The sequence below is a fragment of the Haliotis asinina genome, chromosome 1 (assembly GCF_037392515.1).
Source record: "Haliotis asinina isolate JCU_RB_2024 chromosome 1, JCU_Hal_asi_v2, whole genome shotgun sequence".
Taxonomy (NCBI): Eukaryota; Metazoa; Mollusca; class Gastropoda; order Lepetellida; family Haliotidae; genus Haliotis; species Haliotis asinina.
In genome coordinates, this window is record NC_090280.1 from 97,180,274 (window position 1) to 97,199,369 (window position 19,096).

Sequence of the window (19,096 nt, forward strand, 5' to 3'; positions counted from 1 at the left end):
TTTTAAATATTGTCGAAAAATATCCGTTTTTCATAATAGTGTTAAGAATAATACAAAACTGGCGTATGTTTCTAGCTTTGTTAGTGAACTGGGTTCCGTCTCTTGAAATCGCAGAATGAAGCAGAAACCAGTGTACACAGAAGCTGTCTGCTATGGGAAGGGGCGTGGCCTGCGTGGTATAAATGTAGGCCAAATAGTTTGTCGACACTGTAGATTTCAAAGGAGAAAATTCATGCCAGGTAAATATTTCGGTAATTTTATCAAATGCAGACTTCTCTTTATCATGTTGGCATATCCTATAAGATGTCAGTTGAATGTGACGAATATTTTCTGAGTGACGATTTTCTGAGTGAGCGATGTCTGTTTGGTGGCAATACATGTGACCGTCTCACTATCGTCAGCAGGCCATCCACATCTCATATCAAGCAGTGACGGATTAGTTTTTCGGAGTGAAAATGCTGATTCATTCAAACATGAAAACATACTTTTATGTGACTGTTGACTCTATTACGGTAACGTCACATCCATTTCATTGAATGAATATCATTAATTGTAACCATACACTATGACTTATCAGGTTTTTTACAGACATGTAACCTGGATTGACATTTTCATTTTTTCTTCTGGTTTTGGTTAAGAACTATTTATTTCCCCTGATTATTGATAATTACCATATAGAGTGATTTTAGTTTAGGATGTAGCTTAAGCGCAGTTTTGAAAATGGTCAGGGGTTACGATTGCTTGGGTACACAGTATTCATTCCCAGTGTTGCTTCACAACCTAGGAATCCAGCATTCCTATCAATGTTGTAACGCAATTTTACACCATGATTTTCACAAGGAAGCTTTAGCCTTCCTCTAGATACATTCAGCAATGTTACTTAAATTCTTACTTTCATGTACTCTGTTCTAAAGCATTTTCTGGGCACCCATGACATGTTTATACTACATTATACGGTGTGATTGCCACATAGTCAAAATATATCTAGAACATGACAATCTGAGATCATTTTGTTACAAAGGACAACATGTTATTTCATCTATCAAAAGCTATCTGCGTGAGAAGGTTGATGGGTGATTAGAACAAAAGGGGCATGTTGCGCTTATCAGTAGTCTGGTGCTTTCTGGGTCAGTTGTATTTGAATTTGACTTGACCTGAATGAAACACTGTGTTTTGGTCAGTAGTGAACGTAGCCCTTTAACAGGAGTTGTTACAAAGTGGAAAACTATACAACAAAATATTCCAGTAAGAACAATCTAATGCCTGATGGTATTAATTCTTTTAAAGTGATAATTCCAGCATCATTAATGTTTAGGTTTTTCTATGTCAGAACCTGTGTTGCCATGGTGATCCTGACACTGGCCAGTGGTGTCCAAGCTCCGATACAGAGTGCTCTCCGGCCATCCATGTGGGTGCCTGGGCTTCGGGACCTTCATGTCCACAGAGAGAAGTAACTGTTACACTCCACTCCACTTACACTCCACTCAAAACAGCTGCAATATATACTGGAGAAAATACGTTAGGGATATTGATATTTTCATGATTGATTTTTCATCAATGTATCAGTGAATAAATAAATCATTATTCATAATTTCAGTATTTACATATATCTCTATTTTTGTCCTGCATATATTGATATGTGCCCTGTGGAGTAATCTTATCATGACTCAAAAACATGTTCAAAGCTCTCCTCTCAGTTATCTAGTGTATCATGTCTCAGTTCAGCAAACCCTCAATTGCCCAGTGTACCATGTCACTGTTCCGCAAACCATCAATTTTCCAGTGTGTTATGTCTCAGATCAGAAAACTCTTACTTATCTAAAGTGTAATGTTGCAGTTCAGCAAGCCCTCAATTATCCAGCCAGTGTGTCATGTCACAGTTCAGCAAACCCTCAGTTATCCAGGGTGTCATGTCTCATTTCGGCCACCCTCACTTATTAAGTGTGTCATGTCACAGTTCAGCAAACCCTCATTTATCCAGGATGTCATGTCACATTTAAGTGTGTCTTGGCTTATACATGTATAACACCACACCATACACCACCTCTAAGGCTCATTTTTTTTCTAGTTTGGCTAACCCTGAGCTAAAAATGCCTGTCCTTCAAATTAGGTTGTTTTAGCGTAATAAGAATAATCAGTGATACAATATGCCTTGACTTGCCTTGAACGTCATATTCAGGGAAGCAATTGTGTCATGCTGTGTGCTACATGTTGACAGAGCACACATGCCATGTGCCACCTGTCCCTACTGTACCATGCTGTGTGCCACATGTTGACAAAGCACACATCAGGTACCACCTGTTCATAATGTGTCGTGTGTCATGCTGTGCGCCACATGTTGACAGAGCACATGTCATGTGCCACCTGTCCCTACTGTATCATGCTGTGCACCACATGTTGACAGAGCATGCATGTCATGTGCTACCTATCCTTAGTGTGTCATGCTGTGTGCCACATGTTGACAGAGCTGACATCATGTGCCACCTTTCCTTAGTGTGTCATGCTATGTGCTGCACATTGACAGAGCACACATATCATGTGCTACCAGTTGTCGGTGTGTCATACTCTATGCCACATGCTGACAGAGGCCACGTATCATGTTCCTCATGTCTTTAGTGTGTCATACTATGTACAGCATGTTGACAGAACACACATATCATGTGCTACCAGTTGTTGGTGTGTTATGCTGTGCCACATGTTGACAGAGCTCACATATCATGTGCTACCAGTTGTTGGTGTGTTATGCTGTGCCACATGTTGACAGAGCTCACATATCATGTGCTACCAGTTGTTGGTGTGTTATGCTGTGCCACATGTTGACAGAGCTCACATATCATGTGCTACCTGTGCTTGGTGTGTTATGCTGTGTACTCCTCCAAAGATAATTATTTCACAATCCATGCTTGTTTTGTAGATGGAGAATAGACCAGACTTCCATGAACTTTGTGGAGACAGTAAAGAAGGGCCTTGCCACCATGATACAGGAGGACAAGCTGGGAACATTCTATGATATACACAAGGTGGCCACACAAGTCAAACCCTGTGCAGGAGTTATTGTAGCTGATTTATGGTACAGCCAACCCAAAATACTGAGAAAATGGAGAAAGTATAGATAATAACTTTGTAATGATATTTTGTCACCACCCAGAAAGATATTAAACAATTTTCACTCACTCACACAACCCCACTCCCTCCCTTACTCAAAATAACTTACTCACTCATTATTTGTCTCAAATGGAGTGTGTTAGAGTTTTGGTCTGCATATTTTCACAACTCTTTAAATAAACGGAAAGTTCTCATTTTCAAATCTACGGTTTTCATGAAAGAATCATGTTGTATAAAAAAGAAGTGCAACTGGAATAACTTTAAATAATTGTGACATGGGACCCTTCCATTTTCTATGCCATTTATTTCAAGATCATCCTTTAATCTCGCAGTCACATCACTTAACCTCACAACATCAGAGAATAAATTATCAATTCACTAATTGTTCCACTAATTTTATAAAACATACATCAAAATACAGGAAGGAAGGTTCCTATTTGCTGGCTGCTTCTAAGGCCTTGAAGACAATGTTTTGTTGATATATTACGTGTCTCATTTCAGATTGAGAAGGACTTTGTGAGAATATTTGCCTTTACCTGGGCAGAATGGCTGGACATTGTTGAAATCAAACTAGTTGACCATCATGCAGAGGTAAAACACTGGAAAATCAACATCACCAAAACATGTTTTGCAGTGCTAATGAAGATGTTGTTTCACAAGACATCAAGTAGTCCAAACAAATCATCATGATTTTAAGACATTCAATATTAAACTGAAAGAGAGCATCAGGGTTGTTATACATAGTTTTAAGGTCAAGAGCTGTAGTTCCACACACCCATACCTGAAAAGATGCAGGTTAAAATTGGTCTTCAGGAGGCAAATAACAGGACTGGGTGGGGCAGGCTCGCTGACTTGGCTGACTTGACATTATGCATATCCCAGTTGTGTAAATTAATGCTCATGTTGATTTTAGTCACCAGACTGTCTGGTCCAGACTAGATTATTTACTCTCATAGCTGCTATAAAGCTGGAATATTGCTGACTGTTGCAATAAACAACAAACTCCCCAAACCAAAACCAACATAAATCAGGTGGAAATGTTGACTAGCGATGGAGATAATTACATATCAATTTGACTTCTAAATGATATATATTTTTCAGGTGGTGTCATTTTCCAGTGGGCTGTTTCCCTTGTCCATTCCATTTGCCTGTATATTAAATGTTGTACGTATATCTGTTCCATTACACATTACCTTGAAATGTGAGAAAGCAAGATGCATCCAGTATTTACTGAGTGTATTTGTACTTAAGGGTCAGATCACTGAAAATTAAGGGAGAAGAAAGGTAGGAATTTTGGGTCACTACATCAAATCGCACATATTTCAACTCTGAGCAGAGGAAAAAACAAAAACTACCAACCAACATGCACCATTATTTTCTGTGAGTATAGCAGCTTTAGGCAAAGTCACAAAATCCACCCCCAAATGTTTGCGCTGGTTTTTATCAATAATATTGATGTGATAGGAGGGGTTACAAGTATTGATTTTGTTTTTCCATAAAAATCATCATCACCCCCCGGCCATAAATTCTGAATTGTTACAAATCTTTTTTTTTTTGAATACTTAACATTTGTTTTAACTGTAATTTTGGGTTACATATCTCACTTAGTATTTTAATGGTAAACAATATTGTCAGGTTGTCAAGGGAACTTTTGCCATGCAGAGTTGCGCCCCTTATATATGCCAGAATGCTTGATCGTGGGTTAGAATCCAGGTTCTGTCAGTAATGTTTGTGGTTTTCTCTACACCATACCTGTGTTTGTGGCTTTCACAAAATTGGCCTTGAAAACTGGAATCCTTCAGACCATCTCTCTCACTTGCTAAAATATGAAGATACCTGTTACAACTGGTCTTCATGAACCCATGCTTTTCAGTAGAAGCAACTAATGGGATCGGGTGATCAAGCTCCTCGACTTGGTTGATACATATTATGTATCACATTTGAACAAAATGATGCTCATACTGTTGACCACTGGATTGTCTGAGCCAGGCCTGAGTGCCACCATATACGCTGGAGTATTGCCGTTAGTGCAGCGTTAAACGATAATGAAAAGTGAATAGGACTTGGGGATGAATGGTATTAGCTATTTGTTTTATAAGAAAGTCACATCTGAAATAATGGCTATATTCATTGTTAATATTTTCAGGCTTTCTTCTGGTGTCCTTTCTATGGACACAAGTTTAATGTCAACAGATTGGAGAAACTACGCACAGCTATGGGAGTCAATCTCAGTGTCCAAGATCAGTGACACCACACTAGCAGAAGAATACAAGTGGAAACCAAGCTTTAAATGGATATTATCTTACATTGTGTTTGTCACTCATTTCACAGTTAGCAATCTTGTGATCTCTGGTGTAAGTCCAAGTAATAATACGGTCATGTGATATGTCAAGTTACTGAAAGGGTATGTATACAAGGGGGAGAGTACTGTGGATATACAACATGTGTGTACATGTGTTGTTAAGATGTATGTTCATAGAACTATAACCCGTTAACATCACACAAACATCTTGATGCCCCTCAAAGAAGTTTCACAAACTGATTTTCAAATTGCTCTCATTTTATAAACCTGTATGTCAACTCATGATTCAAAATGGCATCCAACATCTTTTGTAAGGCTATGGGGATTCCTAGTTTGATTTGATACCTAGCAACCAATATTGGTTGTCAAGGGTGATGAAAACACACAGTCCAGTCTGTGACTTGCGTGCTTGGTACCTCATGGCTACGATCATTGCTCACAATACCCATCACCTGATTGTCCGATCCAGTCGGGTATTTTAGAGGCCACCATCATACAGCTGGAATGTTGCTAATTGTGACAATAATAATAATGATAATGATAACAATAATAATCTGTCATCCTTGGAGATCTAAGCAAAAACTGGTCTTCAACCAAACATCTTGGTTGTTAAAGGATACTCCAAGGTCGTTGACCTTGTTGATGCATGCCATTGTATCGCATATGTATCGTGCACATGGATGCTCATGTTGTCGATCACTTGATTATCTGGCCCAAGTATGAATATTTATTCATCAAATGACTGGAATAGTGCTGTCTGCAGCTGTGAAAAATGACCACACACATGATTAAATCTAAGTCCATACTTGATAATACATCTGCATTACTTCAGTCTTGTCTGTGTTAATGCCGCAATATAGCTGGAATATTGCTGAGTGCAGCCTAAAACTAAACTCACTCACTTGTTGTGTTAAAAAGCTGACAGTCATGATTCTGTTGCTTTTTGCACTTCCTCTTCATACAATCCAAGGCTATGAACTATTGTAGGATTATAACTAACATAATGTCTAAACCATATTCTTGTTTCTGATTTTAACATGATATTTTTATTGTGTGTCAAAAATGCAGACAAAAATGATCCAGTTTCAGATAGCGTCTTGTAATCCACAGCTATGTAATGTTGTAGAACTGCAACTTACCTAAAATCTAAATCATTATTCGTGGACTGATTTTGACTTTGTGGTATTTGTGTTCAACATACACTCAATATTCTTCAGCTGTCAGGGAAACCCTTGCCCTTACTCTGACCAATGCTTGCCAAATGCAATAGTATTATGTCTACTTTATTATACAGGATTAAAATATAACAGATGCTTACGATGTGAATTTATATGATGACTGTGCTGATATATGTGAATCAAATGTATGTTTTGTCCCTTAAAACATGTGTGACGTCAGTATGTTGTGTATTGATTCATTAAATTTTCCTTAATGGCAATTTTGTTCCATTATTCATACCTATATGATCATGAGCTTCTTTCACTCACTATAAGCTTGTAATTCTTGATCAGTTGTTGAAATGAATACCTTACAAAATGTTCAATAATTTAAGTGAAAGCGTCCATTCCCAGATATTGTCCTTAAAGTCTGTTGTGTCCCCAAAACTGCTCTGCACTGTCTCAGTATACTATCTTGACAATTCAAGATATTAAGTTGAAAATTCAAGATACTGTATTGGAAATTCAAGATATTAAGTTCAAAATTCAAGATATTTTTAAACTTAATATGTTGAATTTTCAAGCTATTATGTTGAATTTTCAAGCTATTGTCTTGAATTTTCAATTTAATATCTTGAATTTTTAAGATATTATCTTGAATTTTCAACGTAATATGTTGAATTTTCGACTTAATATATTGAATTTTGAAGCTAATACAAAAAAATCAATGGCCTTAGTCTTCCGTACAGCTTGGCACCATCTCATTAAAATAACTCAAGCGGAGAATTGGACCACATAGAGGCTCCCAGCTAAAACGGTCACTGGTCGGAACCAAGTAGCAATTGAATTGAATGTAGGATTTGAAAGTCACAGGAAAAAAAGTCACAACTAAACAAACATTTATGCGGTAATATAATATATACTAGCCGGTTGTAAAATGTCTCAATTGTTGTATCAGCTTCTGTTTCTGAAATGAAAACATAACAAATGAGGCAACTGAGGCGTGAAACTAAGGGTCATTTTTGCTAATTGAGTCGGGAGAGCTGTGAAAACATTTAGACAGACAGAAATACACTGAGACTAAGTTTACTTAGACAGACAGACACAAGACAGACCTCCCAAAAGACAGACCACTTAAAACAACACATTTTATGGTTGCCTGTGGCTCAGTTCAGCCGTACCCTTGATAATAATGATATGTGCCCAGATAAAAGACAGCATTTGATATTAACTATAGTTGTCACAAATCGAACATACGAGACCAAGCACATCTCATATTTTCTCCTTTCACCTTGATCTTGACATACAGGTAGCTACCTCGAAGTACCTAGGGCATACCTTTCTGGGATAGGTTAAACCAGTTTGTATAATCTTGGAATTCAGGTATTACTCATTCATCAAAAGGATTTTATTACTCAACGAAAATTAATTTTATCAAACTTTTATCTGTGTGAATCCCTCAGTCTGTTAATTAATTTATATTCCTCATGAAATATGATATTATTAACCACTCATCCTCCAATCCGAGATTGAGATGACCAAAGTTGGACTCCAATAGAAGAAAGAAGCCGCTGATGCTGTGGATGACTTGTGACACACCTTGATCAGGTGTACTGTCCTGGTTAAGGCCTGTCTGTCAACATGAAACGAGTTTCCCCCATAGCTCTTGAATGTCCATGACGCTACAGTGAAAGGCGATCCTACCGCCAACATCCTGGTTAAGGCCTGTCTGTCAACATGAAACGAGTTTCCCCCATAGCTCTAGAATGTCCATGACGCTGCAGTGAAAGGTGATCCTACCGCCAACATCCTGGTTAAGGCCTGTCTCCCTATGTTTCCCCGACAGCTCTTGAATGTCCATGACGCTACAGTGAAAGGTGATCCTACCGCCAACATCCTGGTTAAGGCCTGTCTCCCTATGTTTCCCCGACAGCTCTGGAATGTCCATGACGCTACAGTGAAAGGTGATCCTACCGCCAACATCCTGGTTAAGGTCTGTCTCCCTATGTTTCCCCGACAGCCGTGGAATGTCCATGATGCTACAGTGAAAGGTGATCCTACCGCCAACATCCTGGTTAAGGTCTGTCTCCCTCTGTTTCCCCGACAGCTCTTGAATGTCCATGACGCTACAGCGAAAGGTGATCCTACCGCCAACATCCTGGTTAAGGTCTGTCTCCCTATGTTTCCCCGACAGCCCTGGAATGTCCATGATGCTACAGTGAAAGGTGATCCTACCGCCAACATCCTGGTTAAGGCCTGTCTCCCTATGTTTCCCCGACAGCTCTTGAATGTCCATGACGCTACAGCGAAATGTGATCCTACCGCCAACATCCTGGTTAAGGTCTGTCTCCCTATCTTTCCCCGACAGCTCTTGAATGTCCATGACGCTACAGCGAAATGTGATCCTACCGCCAACATCCTGGTTAAGGTCTGTCTCCCTATGTTTCCCCGACAGCTCTGGAATGTCCATGACGCTACAGTGAAAGGTGACCCTACCGCCAACATCCTGGTTAAGGCCTGTCTCCCTATGTTTCCCCGACAGCTCTTGAATGTCCATGACGCTACAGTGAAAGGTGACCCTACCGCCAACATCCTGGTTAAGGCCTGTCTCCCTATGTTTCCCCGGACAGCTCTGGAATGTCCATGACGCTACAGTGAAAGGTGACCCTACCGCCAACATCCTGGTTAAGGTCTGTCTCCCTATGTTTCCCCGACAGCTCTTGAATGTCCATGACGCTACAGTGAAAGGTGACCCTACCGCCAACATCCTGGTTAAGGCCTGTCTCCCTATGTTTCCCCGACAGCTCTGGAAAGTCCATGACGCTACAGTGAAAGGTGATCCTACCGCCAACATCCTGGTTAAGGCCTGTCTCCCTATGTTTCCCCGACAGCTCTGGAAAGTCCATGACGCTACAGTGAAAGGTGATCCTACCGCCAACATCCTGGTTAAGGCCTGTCTCCCTATGTTTCCCCGACAGCTCTGGAATGTCCATGACGCTACAGTGAAAGGTGATCCTACCGCCAACATCCTGGTTAAGGCCTGTCTCCCTATGTTTCCCCGACAGCTCTTGAATGTCCATGACGCTACAGTGAAAGGTGACCCTACCGCCAACATCCTGGTTAAGGCCTGTCTCCCTATGTTTCCCCGACAGCTCTGGAAAGTCCATGACGCTACAGTGAAAGGTGATCCTACCGCCAACATCCTGGTTAAGGCCTGTCTCCCTATGTTTCCCCGACAGCTCTGGAATGTCCATGACGCTACAGTGAAAGGTGATCCTACCGCCAACATCCTGGTTAAGGCCTGTCTCCCTATGTTTCCCCGACAGCTCTGGAATGTCCATGATGCTACAGTGAAAGGCGATCCTTGCACCCATAACATTACTTTGTGAAGTTGGGAACAAATGGTTCCACAGCTTGGTTAGCAAGAACCCTTCTATGTGGAGAGTTGTAGAATGATTTAAGAAAGAACCTCCATAGTGAGAACTATGATTGTTCAAGACGCTGTGGGCAATTCCCCAAGAAGAAGGTAAAGATGAAATATACTGAGTCAAAAACAGAAACTTCACATTCTTTCTTCAGGGCACTGTAAAAGAACAAGAGTTGGTAAGATGGTTAAATTGTTATTTCATTGCTGAGATCTGTGTGATGTACTCGATGCACTGACAGTGCCACAATCAGTTCCATTAGGCTACGCCGCCGTTCCAAAACATGGGCATACAGAATGTCAAGTCACAAGAATAAAATTTAGAAATTTCTCAGTTCAATATTGTGTATGGCCTCCCCGCACATTCACTACTGCCAAACACCTCCTCATCGACTGCCTAATGCTTGTGAACACGAGGTTGTGGATTCTGCGACATTGCTCTTGCAAGGCAACGCCAAGTACCTGCAGTATCTGAGGTTGGTTCTTAAGAGCACGAAGCCTTCTCCCAAGGGCATCCCAAACGTGCTCTATTGGATTCAGGTCAGGGGACCCCTATGGCCAGTCCATGACATTGATTCCAGCGTTTTGAAGGAAATTTCGTGTCAACATCGAGGTATGCGGCCGAGCATTATCATGCTGGAACTGTTGACCTGGGTCATGAGGCGCCATGAAACCCTACATGTAGAAGATAAGTTACCTATTCTGTGCCTTCATTTTAAGTCAAATATAATTGTTATTTGTTCAGTATTGGTATAGTAGATATGTAGTAAAGTTTCAAGTGGGCGTGTCATAGCTCACTGGCTTCAATTCTCGGTACACAGCGAAGAAAGATCAAATTCTGTCGCTGAAAACTTCTTTCATTTATTCGTTTAATTTTCAGAAGCGAAATAAATATTTAGTTTGCAAGTGATTAAAAACTTTAAAACATTGTCAGAGTGTATTTGAGGTGTGTGAAAAGCATGACATATCGCCGCCATCAGAGACCATATAATTATATAATGGTCTCTGCCGCCATTAAAATACTACAGTGCGTTTTAAAAACTTCTTTCAAATACATTTTTAGTTTTTGTGAGAGGAATATGCCACCAGGTGAAAGGTGCATTCCTTACATGTTTCGGGAGGGTTGGCCGTGGTGCGTCATTTATCCTTTCATTCTGCCTCCAGTCTAGTTAAAATATACTAGGGAGACTGACTTCAGCTTAGCAAAAACAAAGCCTCCAATCTAGCTACAACTTAGCCTCGCTAACCGGAACATGTTGTTGTCCAGTCGATTTCACTGACATTTTGCTGCAGCAACAACGTCCAATCCAGTCCAACAAAGCATCAGTTATAAAGTGTTTCAGTCCCACGACCTGATTATACAAAGGTCGACTCCCAGTATACTATGTGCCTGAAATGAGTTAGTACAGAGGTTTAAAGCCACTCGTCCTCGACGTTCGCCCGAGAACGAGGTCGAGTACAGCTGACAGAAGATAGAATCGTGACTCTCTGTTCACAATGCTCCTTGCGTGAAAAATAACCAACTTTTTCTTTTAGACGTTTTAAGTAGCAGTGAGAAGTATTCGAGCTATATGACAGTGGAATGTTTATAATCGTGTCCCCTGACAGTCGGGTTATTGACAGCACGAGCAACAAACAATGACAAGTTATTAAGAAAGTCTCCGAACCTGGTCAAATTTTTCTTTCCCTCTTCTCCCTCCCAGTGATAAATGCAACACTGAGGTCGTGTATGTTCTATTTTCTCCCATCCCGTAGTCGTCTGTGGTTTTACACATCATTTACCAATATTTCACTAATGCTGTGGCTAGAGTGCACCAGAGTGAGTGAGTTTTAATTTTACGCCGCACTCAGCAATATTCCAGCGATATGGCGGCGGTCTGTAAATAATCGAGTCTGGACCAGACAATCCAGTGATCAACAACATGAGCATCGATCTGCGTAATTGGGAACCGATGACATGTGTCAACCAAGTCAGCGAGCCTGACCACCCGATCCCGTTAGTCGCCTCTTACGACAAGCATAGTCGCCTTTTATGGCAAGCATGGGTTGCTGAAGGCCTATTCTACCCTGGGACCTTCACGGGTCAGAGTGCACCAGAAATGGGCTTTACATATTGTACCAATGTTGGAATCAAACCTGGGTGTTCAGTGTAAACCACTATGCTATCCCACCGCTCCTGGTGGTTCAAAGATCGCGCATCATCCTCAGGTCCCTGAACTGCTTCTTCCTTACTACTGATTCTGGCGTTAGTAAATGAGTGAGTATGGCTATACGCTGCTTTTAGAAATATTCCAGCAATATCACGCTGGAGGACACCAAGAATAGGTTTCACACATTGTACGTATTGGGGAATCGAACTCTGCTCATGGAAGTGTCGAGCGAACGCTATTTACGACCAGGCTACCCCAACGCACTCTGATGAAACGTTTCCTGTGCATTATATTCATGTCCCTAAATTTGTCTTTTCTATACTCTTAATTCTAGAGTTAAAAGCATGTATAAACTAAGTGATCACTTGAAAAATGCAATGTACTGTGTTCTACCCATGTAGGGAAACGAACACGTATCATCAGCATACCGAGCGAACGTTTCAACCACTAGTCGGTGCTTTGATGGTCCTAGCTCAAGACACTCTATTTTCTATTTCCTATCCTTAATTCTGCGTTATCGCTTGTAAACTGACTGATCATCTGAAAAGTGTAAAGCAGTTCACAAGTATAATTTATACATAGGTTTGTCAATACATTGCTCATTGGGCAAATTCTTCCCATTGTTCTCACTCTGAATAGTCAGTGATAAAACGACCTTTATTCTGATTTGTTGGTGTAATGGTTGTGTTCAATGTGATCCCGTCGGAGCACATGATATAATATGGACATGACACTAACAAGCGATGCACGACTTCAAGCTTATGAGACATTTTTTGACGTATTGTCAAACTATGGTGGCTGATTCGGGCCATCGCTTTATCGCCCTGTAAAATCAAGGCGACATTGCGACAAAGCGATAGCACGACACGACATTGCGATACGCCGACACGATATAGCGATATTGCGATACGGCCAGAAAACGAAATAGCGAAAACCCGACACGATATAGCGATAACACGACACGAAATGGCGATATCACGACACGAAATGGCGATAACCCGACACGAAATGGCGATATCACGACACGAAATGGCGATATCACGACACGAAATGGCGATATCACGACACGAAATGGCGATATCACGACACGAAATGGCGATAAAACTGGGCGACATTGCGATATGGCGATAACGCGAAAAGGCGACATTGCGATATAGAGACACGATATGGCGATACAGCGACATTGCGATATTGCGATATTGCGATATTGCGATATTGCTTCCTTTCCATTTATGAAATATGGAAAAGCGGGTAAGCTGATTCAGTTTTAGAATGTGATAGGTGGAGTATGTGAGATAGACACATTTGTAAAACCATCCACTTTACAGAAATAGCTATAGCTCATCCAAAAGCACGATGAGTGATGACATATTTCAAAGTGTGATAGTTGTGCAGGCCATGGTCATGCTAACTTTGTAGGCTATAGGATTTCACCAGAACGCATTTGGCATCATACCGTGCCTTTTTTTCTTCTTTACGAAATGAAAATATGATCATAAAGAAAAGTTGTAGAAGACTTTATATTCTTGTATCTATAAATAAGAAAATATTACATTGTACACTGAATTAATTTCAGTAAGTATAGTAAGTCACTCTCAGAATTTAAAGAATTTAAAGCAAAATATATTTGACGCCGAACACAGTATTGTGGACCCACTGATGACCTTCAGGCGTTTGAGGAGACAGCCCAATTAAACAGTCCGAGATACAATATTACACATGATTAAATTAAACAATTTGAAACAAAATTGGGTGGAATTGACTTTAGTTTAGGTTTGTTGAGGCTAGAGCAATAGAATTTGACTGGAAAGGTACAATTTACAGGGATGTAAAATTAATGTTTTTGGGGTGAAACATCTAGTTAATAAAATACAATGTATATGATTAATGCACATGGGTTTCAATCTGTCTCTACAGATATTTATGGATTAAGAAAGTGTAGGTCTTGTAGTTGTTATAGCATGATCCCTCTGGTAAGCGATTTGGAAACAAACAGATAAAAACATGTATGTTTGTTTGTTTGTTTGCTTTCTGACAATGTCAATGTTGTATTTGAATGGTGGGGTGGTTATTACTATTTAAAACGTACCTCTTATGTCTTACCATCTGTGTAAGTGCGGCGTCATATTACCACTAACTAAAGAATAATGGAACAAAGTCGACACATTGTTCCATACATAAGGACAAAAAATATTACACTAAATGTAGAAATGTTTGAGATATTTACCGATTTTCTCTAAATAGACATTAGCAGGGTTGGGTGTTACCAAAATGTTCGTATAGCGATGTTTTGTGATATACGTCGGCGTACTGCAATATGTATTGCAATACATTGTGAAAGTGGAACACATGGTTTAAGGTCATGAAATTACTGTTTCATTTCTTTTGAAACAATGCCACTAGCAAGTTAGGAATCAGATGTGATTGTAAGAGAGATCAAATGAACATGTTTCTGAATGCTTTGCTCTAATGTTTGGAACTCGAGAAAAAGCGTCTGCAGCAGGGTCCCCCATTTCGGTTTGTTTATCCCCACAAGAAGTGCCCTGCCAATCTATTTTCTTTGATTCACATGGTTTAAAATTCATGCTAGTACAATCACATGACCAATTAACATTTTGGAAACTAAAAATATGCGGTTTAAACAGTATTTATTCAAAATAAAAGAAGAAAAGACATCAGAAAGACAACGGAGAACCCACAAAAAGGAATGGCAAACAGATCGAACAAGGCCTGTACTGATGTCTCTCCCAAGAGAAAACAGCTTAAACGAATTAAACACGATTAAGAGATTGTAAAAGGATGTATAATTCAATGAGTCAATTTTCAAAACCAAGAAAACGAGTTTATGTGTTATTTAACCATACGTTTGGAGTTGAATTATGAAATGATAAATGGATGTAAGAAGTAATTCTGCATGAATATTGGATACGTTATCTTTGCCACAGATGTTTTCTTCAACAGAGAATCTATTGCGGTAGAAGTACTGGTTATATTATGTCTGATATGACGAAATACAGGGCAAAAAATGAAGTACGGGGTTATCTTCTGTTAAAAAGCCACAGTGGTATGAACTGTTTTGTTTTATATGTCTTTCGAAATGGTGTAAGTTTAAAACACTACACCCAGTCTCAGTTTGGACATGATAATTTGGAAAAAGTTGGATAATTTGGCAATAATTAAAGTATTTATAGCTCTGAAAATGAGAGTGTAATAAGTAAGATATAATTTAAATTTAGACAATAACTTTGCCGATTTACATATTCGTCCAGATTATTGTAGCCTTGTATGACTAATGGAAGAAGAGAGTGTTATAGTGTTAAACTCGTCTAGTTGTTTTTGTTCTGGCTGTCTTGAGTATCTTTGGCATTATGAAGGAAATAGTGAGTATTTCTGCCCACTTCTTGGGGAGCTTATCTTGTTAAGTACTCTGGCGTTAAACATGTACCATCTTATAAAAAATAAACAATTTATGATTCTTTCTCCTTTGAAAGAGAGATGGCATACATGTTTCTTCGTCATTTGTTTAATGACTGATACCCATGATGGCCTCACTTAAGGTACGATGAGCATCAAGGTGTAATCTTTCTAGTACTGATCCTTGGTCTTGGGATCAGTTGTCCCAAATGAAGTCACAGTATTCAAAGACAGGAAGGAGGAATGATATATACAGTCTTTCTGTTTAGTTTATTAGTTCATATTTAAGACCCCAAAAGCAATATATTATAGGACTAGTTTCTTTACTTGATATTCGATTTGCATATTCTATATACCATTGCTTTGAAATCGTAGCCCTAAATGTTTATGATAGTCATCCATCATTAAATCTGTTTTCGCTCTAGGTATTGCCTTTCAGTGAATAACGTTGTCACTGGTTTTGGGGGACTAAACGACACCTGCAATTCATTTCTTCATTCAGACAGATTAGCAAGATCACTGTTCAATATTCTTGGTGCATCGGTGGGGTTACGTATGATTATGTAAAGGGAGGTATCATCAGCAAATAAAAGTATGTTGCTTGATACCACTAAGTGATTCATTTATCTAAACAAGGAACATAAGAGGACCCAATACGGAGTGTATTAATGTATAATGATATAAAGGAAATACGAATATTATTAGAAGTTTGGCTACATCACAAAAATGGCAGATCGTATCGGGTGAACCGGTTCGCGAAAAGTGTACCGCAATATATAGTACTGTGAAGCTCGTATGGCAATATAACGGTTAAGCGGTATTATCGGCCACGTCCACAAATTAATCATTGTCGTACTTTAAAACGAACTTCTAAGCTACAACCAAATCGAGAAAGTGTTAACTTTAACAAGTAAAAGATAAGGTTCTGATTTTAAATAAATAAATAAATAAATAAATAAATAAATAAATAAATAAATAAATAAATAAATAAATAAATAAATAAATAAATAAATAAACATGAGATATTACTAGAATGCACACGTAAAGCACGTTCTTCATCCAGTATGTACCAGTCGGCGGCAGGATGCACTTTGTGCATTATGAACTGATAAAAATCATGACATTAGTACTAAACATTAACTTGACACGGCAAGACGTAGACTTTCGGAAAACGGGAAATCAGCTTCATCCTTTTGTGCACATTACCATGGCCACACATAATTTTAACTGTTTGTTTCCAAATCGTCTTCCAGAGGCATCATGCAATAACAACTACAAGACCCAGACTTTCTTAATCTATAAAGGTCTGTAGAGATAGACTGAAACCCATGAACATTAATCATGTAAATTATTTTTTATTAACCAGATGTTTAATCCCATACTCCACATATTAGATTCTAAAAGTGAATAAATTTATCCACTTTTCCACATTTCACAAATGGAAAGGGAGCAATATCGTCATATCGCAATGTCGCTGTATCGCCAAATCGCATTGTCGCTGTATCGCTGTGTCGCTATATCGCAATGTCGCTGTATCGCTTTATCGCAATATCGCTGTATCGCCATATCGTGTCTCTATATCGCAATGTCGCCTTTTCGCGTTATCGCAATGTCGCTGTATCGCCATATCGTGTCTCTATATCGCAATGTCGCCTTTTCGCGTTATCGCCATATCGCAATGTCGCCCAGTTTTATCGCCATTTCGTGTCGTGATATCGCCATTTCGTGTCGTGATATCGCCATTTCGTGTCGTGTTATCGCTATATCGTGTCGGGTTTTCGCTATTTCGTTTTCTGGCCGTATCGCAATATCGCTATATCGTGTCGGCGTATCGCAATGTCGTGTCGTGCTATCGCTTTGTCGCAATGTCGCCTTGATTTTACAGGGCGATAAAGCGATGGCCCGAATCAGCCACCATATCAAACAGCAGGTTTTAGATCAATTGAAAGAGTACTGCTCGACATCGACCTGTCAATAGCAGATCTGTCCTCGAATTTGCCCTAACGCCTATTGTCGTAACTGGGTAGGCAACAAAACAGGTAGGATCGTGACAGATTCAAACGACATTTCTAAATGTAAACGCCACCATCGTCCTCAGACACTTGCAGAACGTTCCGAGGTGAAGGTGAACAAATGGCGAAGAATTCCCTAAGCAAAAATCGGACGATGTATGCAATCCTTTCCAAGGCGGTGTCGAGCTGTGACAGCTGCGTGGGGTGGTGGCACGAGGCACTGACCTGAACGACCCCTCGTGCCCATACGCGTGCAGTGAGTGACCTGAATGCCGATGATGACAACAAAACTTCGCCATTCCCTCTGGCACGCGTTGGCACATTCTTCAAGTGTCCGAGGGCAGAAACATTTACAGAGGCGTCAATCAAGTTCGTTACAAAGATGCTCGATCGGGTTCAGATCAGACGATATGGAAAGCCAGGGAAGGACAATGACGTTTGCACTGGCGAGCTAGGAACCAGTAACACGAGCTATGAGGGGTCGAGCGTTGTCGTGTTAAAACAGTTCCCTGTGGCGGTTACAAAATGGGAGTAGTTCAGGTCACACTTATTTGGTAGATGTAGCATTTTGCCATGAGATTACCTTGAACTACCACTAGCTCTGATCTACACGTGTTCGACATGGCTCCACACACCATGACGCTTTCTTCAACAAAATCCGCCCAAAACCTTTGTGCTGACGCCTCCCCCCTTGTTATTGCAATGGGAACCTAAAACGTTCAGTGAGTTCTCTATATGTTCCGTGCCTATACCATGTTGTACCACTTGACATGATGCAGTCGTGTCAGGACTGGTCGATATGCTCAAATAGGAAATTCTTCCAAAACCAGCCCCTGTCCCGCAGTGTCCGTTGTAGTAGCAAAACGGTGACATTTGTTTTCTTCGTTTACGTCGTAAATTTCGAAATGAAATAATGAATTGTTTCGATGCCACTACTCATGTTCCGACACACTATACGTGCATTACGTAGAACTCATTTACATAAGAACTGTGACATGATTAACGGGATTCAAACATATTAATTGTCTCAGTGACGATTGCTGTCAAAATATACATGTATCTAAATAAACCGCTGAAAACGATTGTGTTTCTTTTCATTTTGGAAAGGTGTATACATGTATTATAGCTACATGTACGTGTTTCCTAATTTTCACTCACTGGATGATTTGTTTGTGTGTTGCTTAACGCCGCACTATGCGGTGGCGGTCTGTAAATATTCGAGTCTGGTCCAGACAATCCAGTGATCAACTGTGAACATAGATCTACTCAACTGGGAAACGATGACCGGCGTCAACTGCGTCAGCGGCCATATGGCAACCCAATCCCGTTAGTCGCCTCGTGCAAGCACGGTTTAAACTTTTTGAAGGCCAATTCTAACCCGGATCTTCACGGGATGTCATCTGAGGACATGGAGGAATTCTGCATATATGAGTAGTGTGTCACGTACCATTCGACAGGCGCACAGTTTCGATACCTTACGTTGGTGCCATATGTGAGCCCGATTTTTAGTGTGCCATACCATTATAATGCAG

The 19,096-nt window shown here is 40.1% G+C and overlaps 1 protein-coding gene across 1 annotated transcript; it reads left to right on the forward strand.

The window, feature by feature from the left end:
* The first annotated feature begins 112 nt into the window (after nt 1-112).
* On the forward strand, nt 113-6,845 carry LOC137284811 (uncharacterized). Its single transcript, XM_067816804.1, has 6 exons — nt 113-239; nt 1,331-1,450; nt 2,915-3,020; nt 3,607-3,696; nt 4,207-4,269; nt 5,252-6,845. The coding sequence occupies exons 2-6, from the start codon at nt 1,344-1,346 to the stop codon at nt 5,351-5,353; spliced, it is 468 nt and encodes a 155-aa protein (XP_067672905.1). The 5' UTR covers nt 113-239; nt 1,331-1,343; the 3' UTR covers nt 5,354-6,845.
* The last annotated feature ends 12,251 nt before the right edge of the window (nt 6,846-19,096 follow it).

What these genes read in the sequence shown, in the direction of transcription:
- LOC137284811 (XM_067816804.1), top strand. Translation starts at nt 1,344, where the DNA reads ATGGTGATCCTGACACTGGCCAGTGGTGTCCAAGCTCCGATACAGAGT. An exon ending in TAGTTGACCATCATGCAGAG is followed by an intron (nt 3,697 to 4,206) that starts GTAAAACACTGG and finishes TATATTTTTCAG; the next exon opens with GTGGTGTCATTTTCCAGTGG. An exon ending in TTGCCTGTATATTAAATGTT is followed by an intron (nt 4,270 to 5,251) that starts GTACGTATATCT and finishes TAATATTTTCAG; the next exon opens with GCTTTCTTCTGGTGTCCTTT.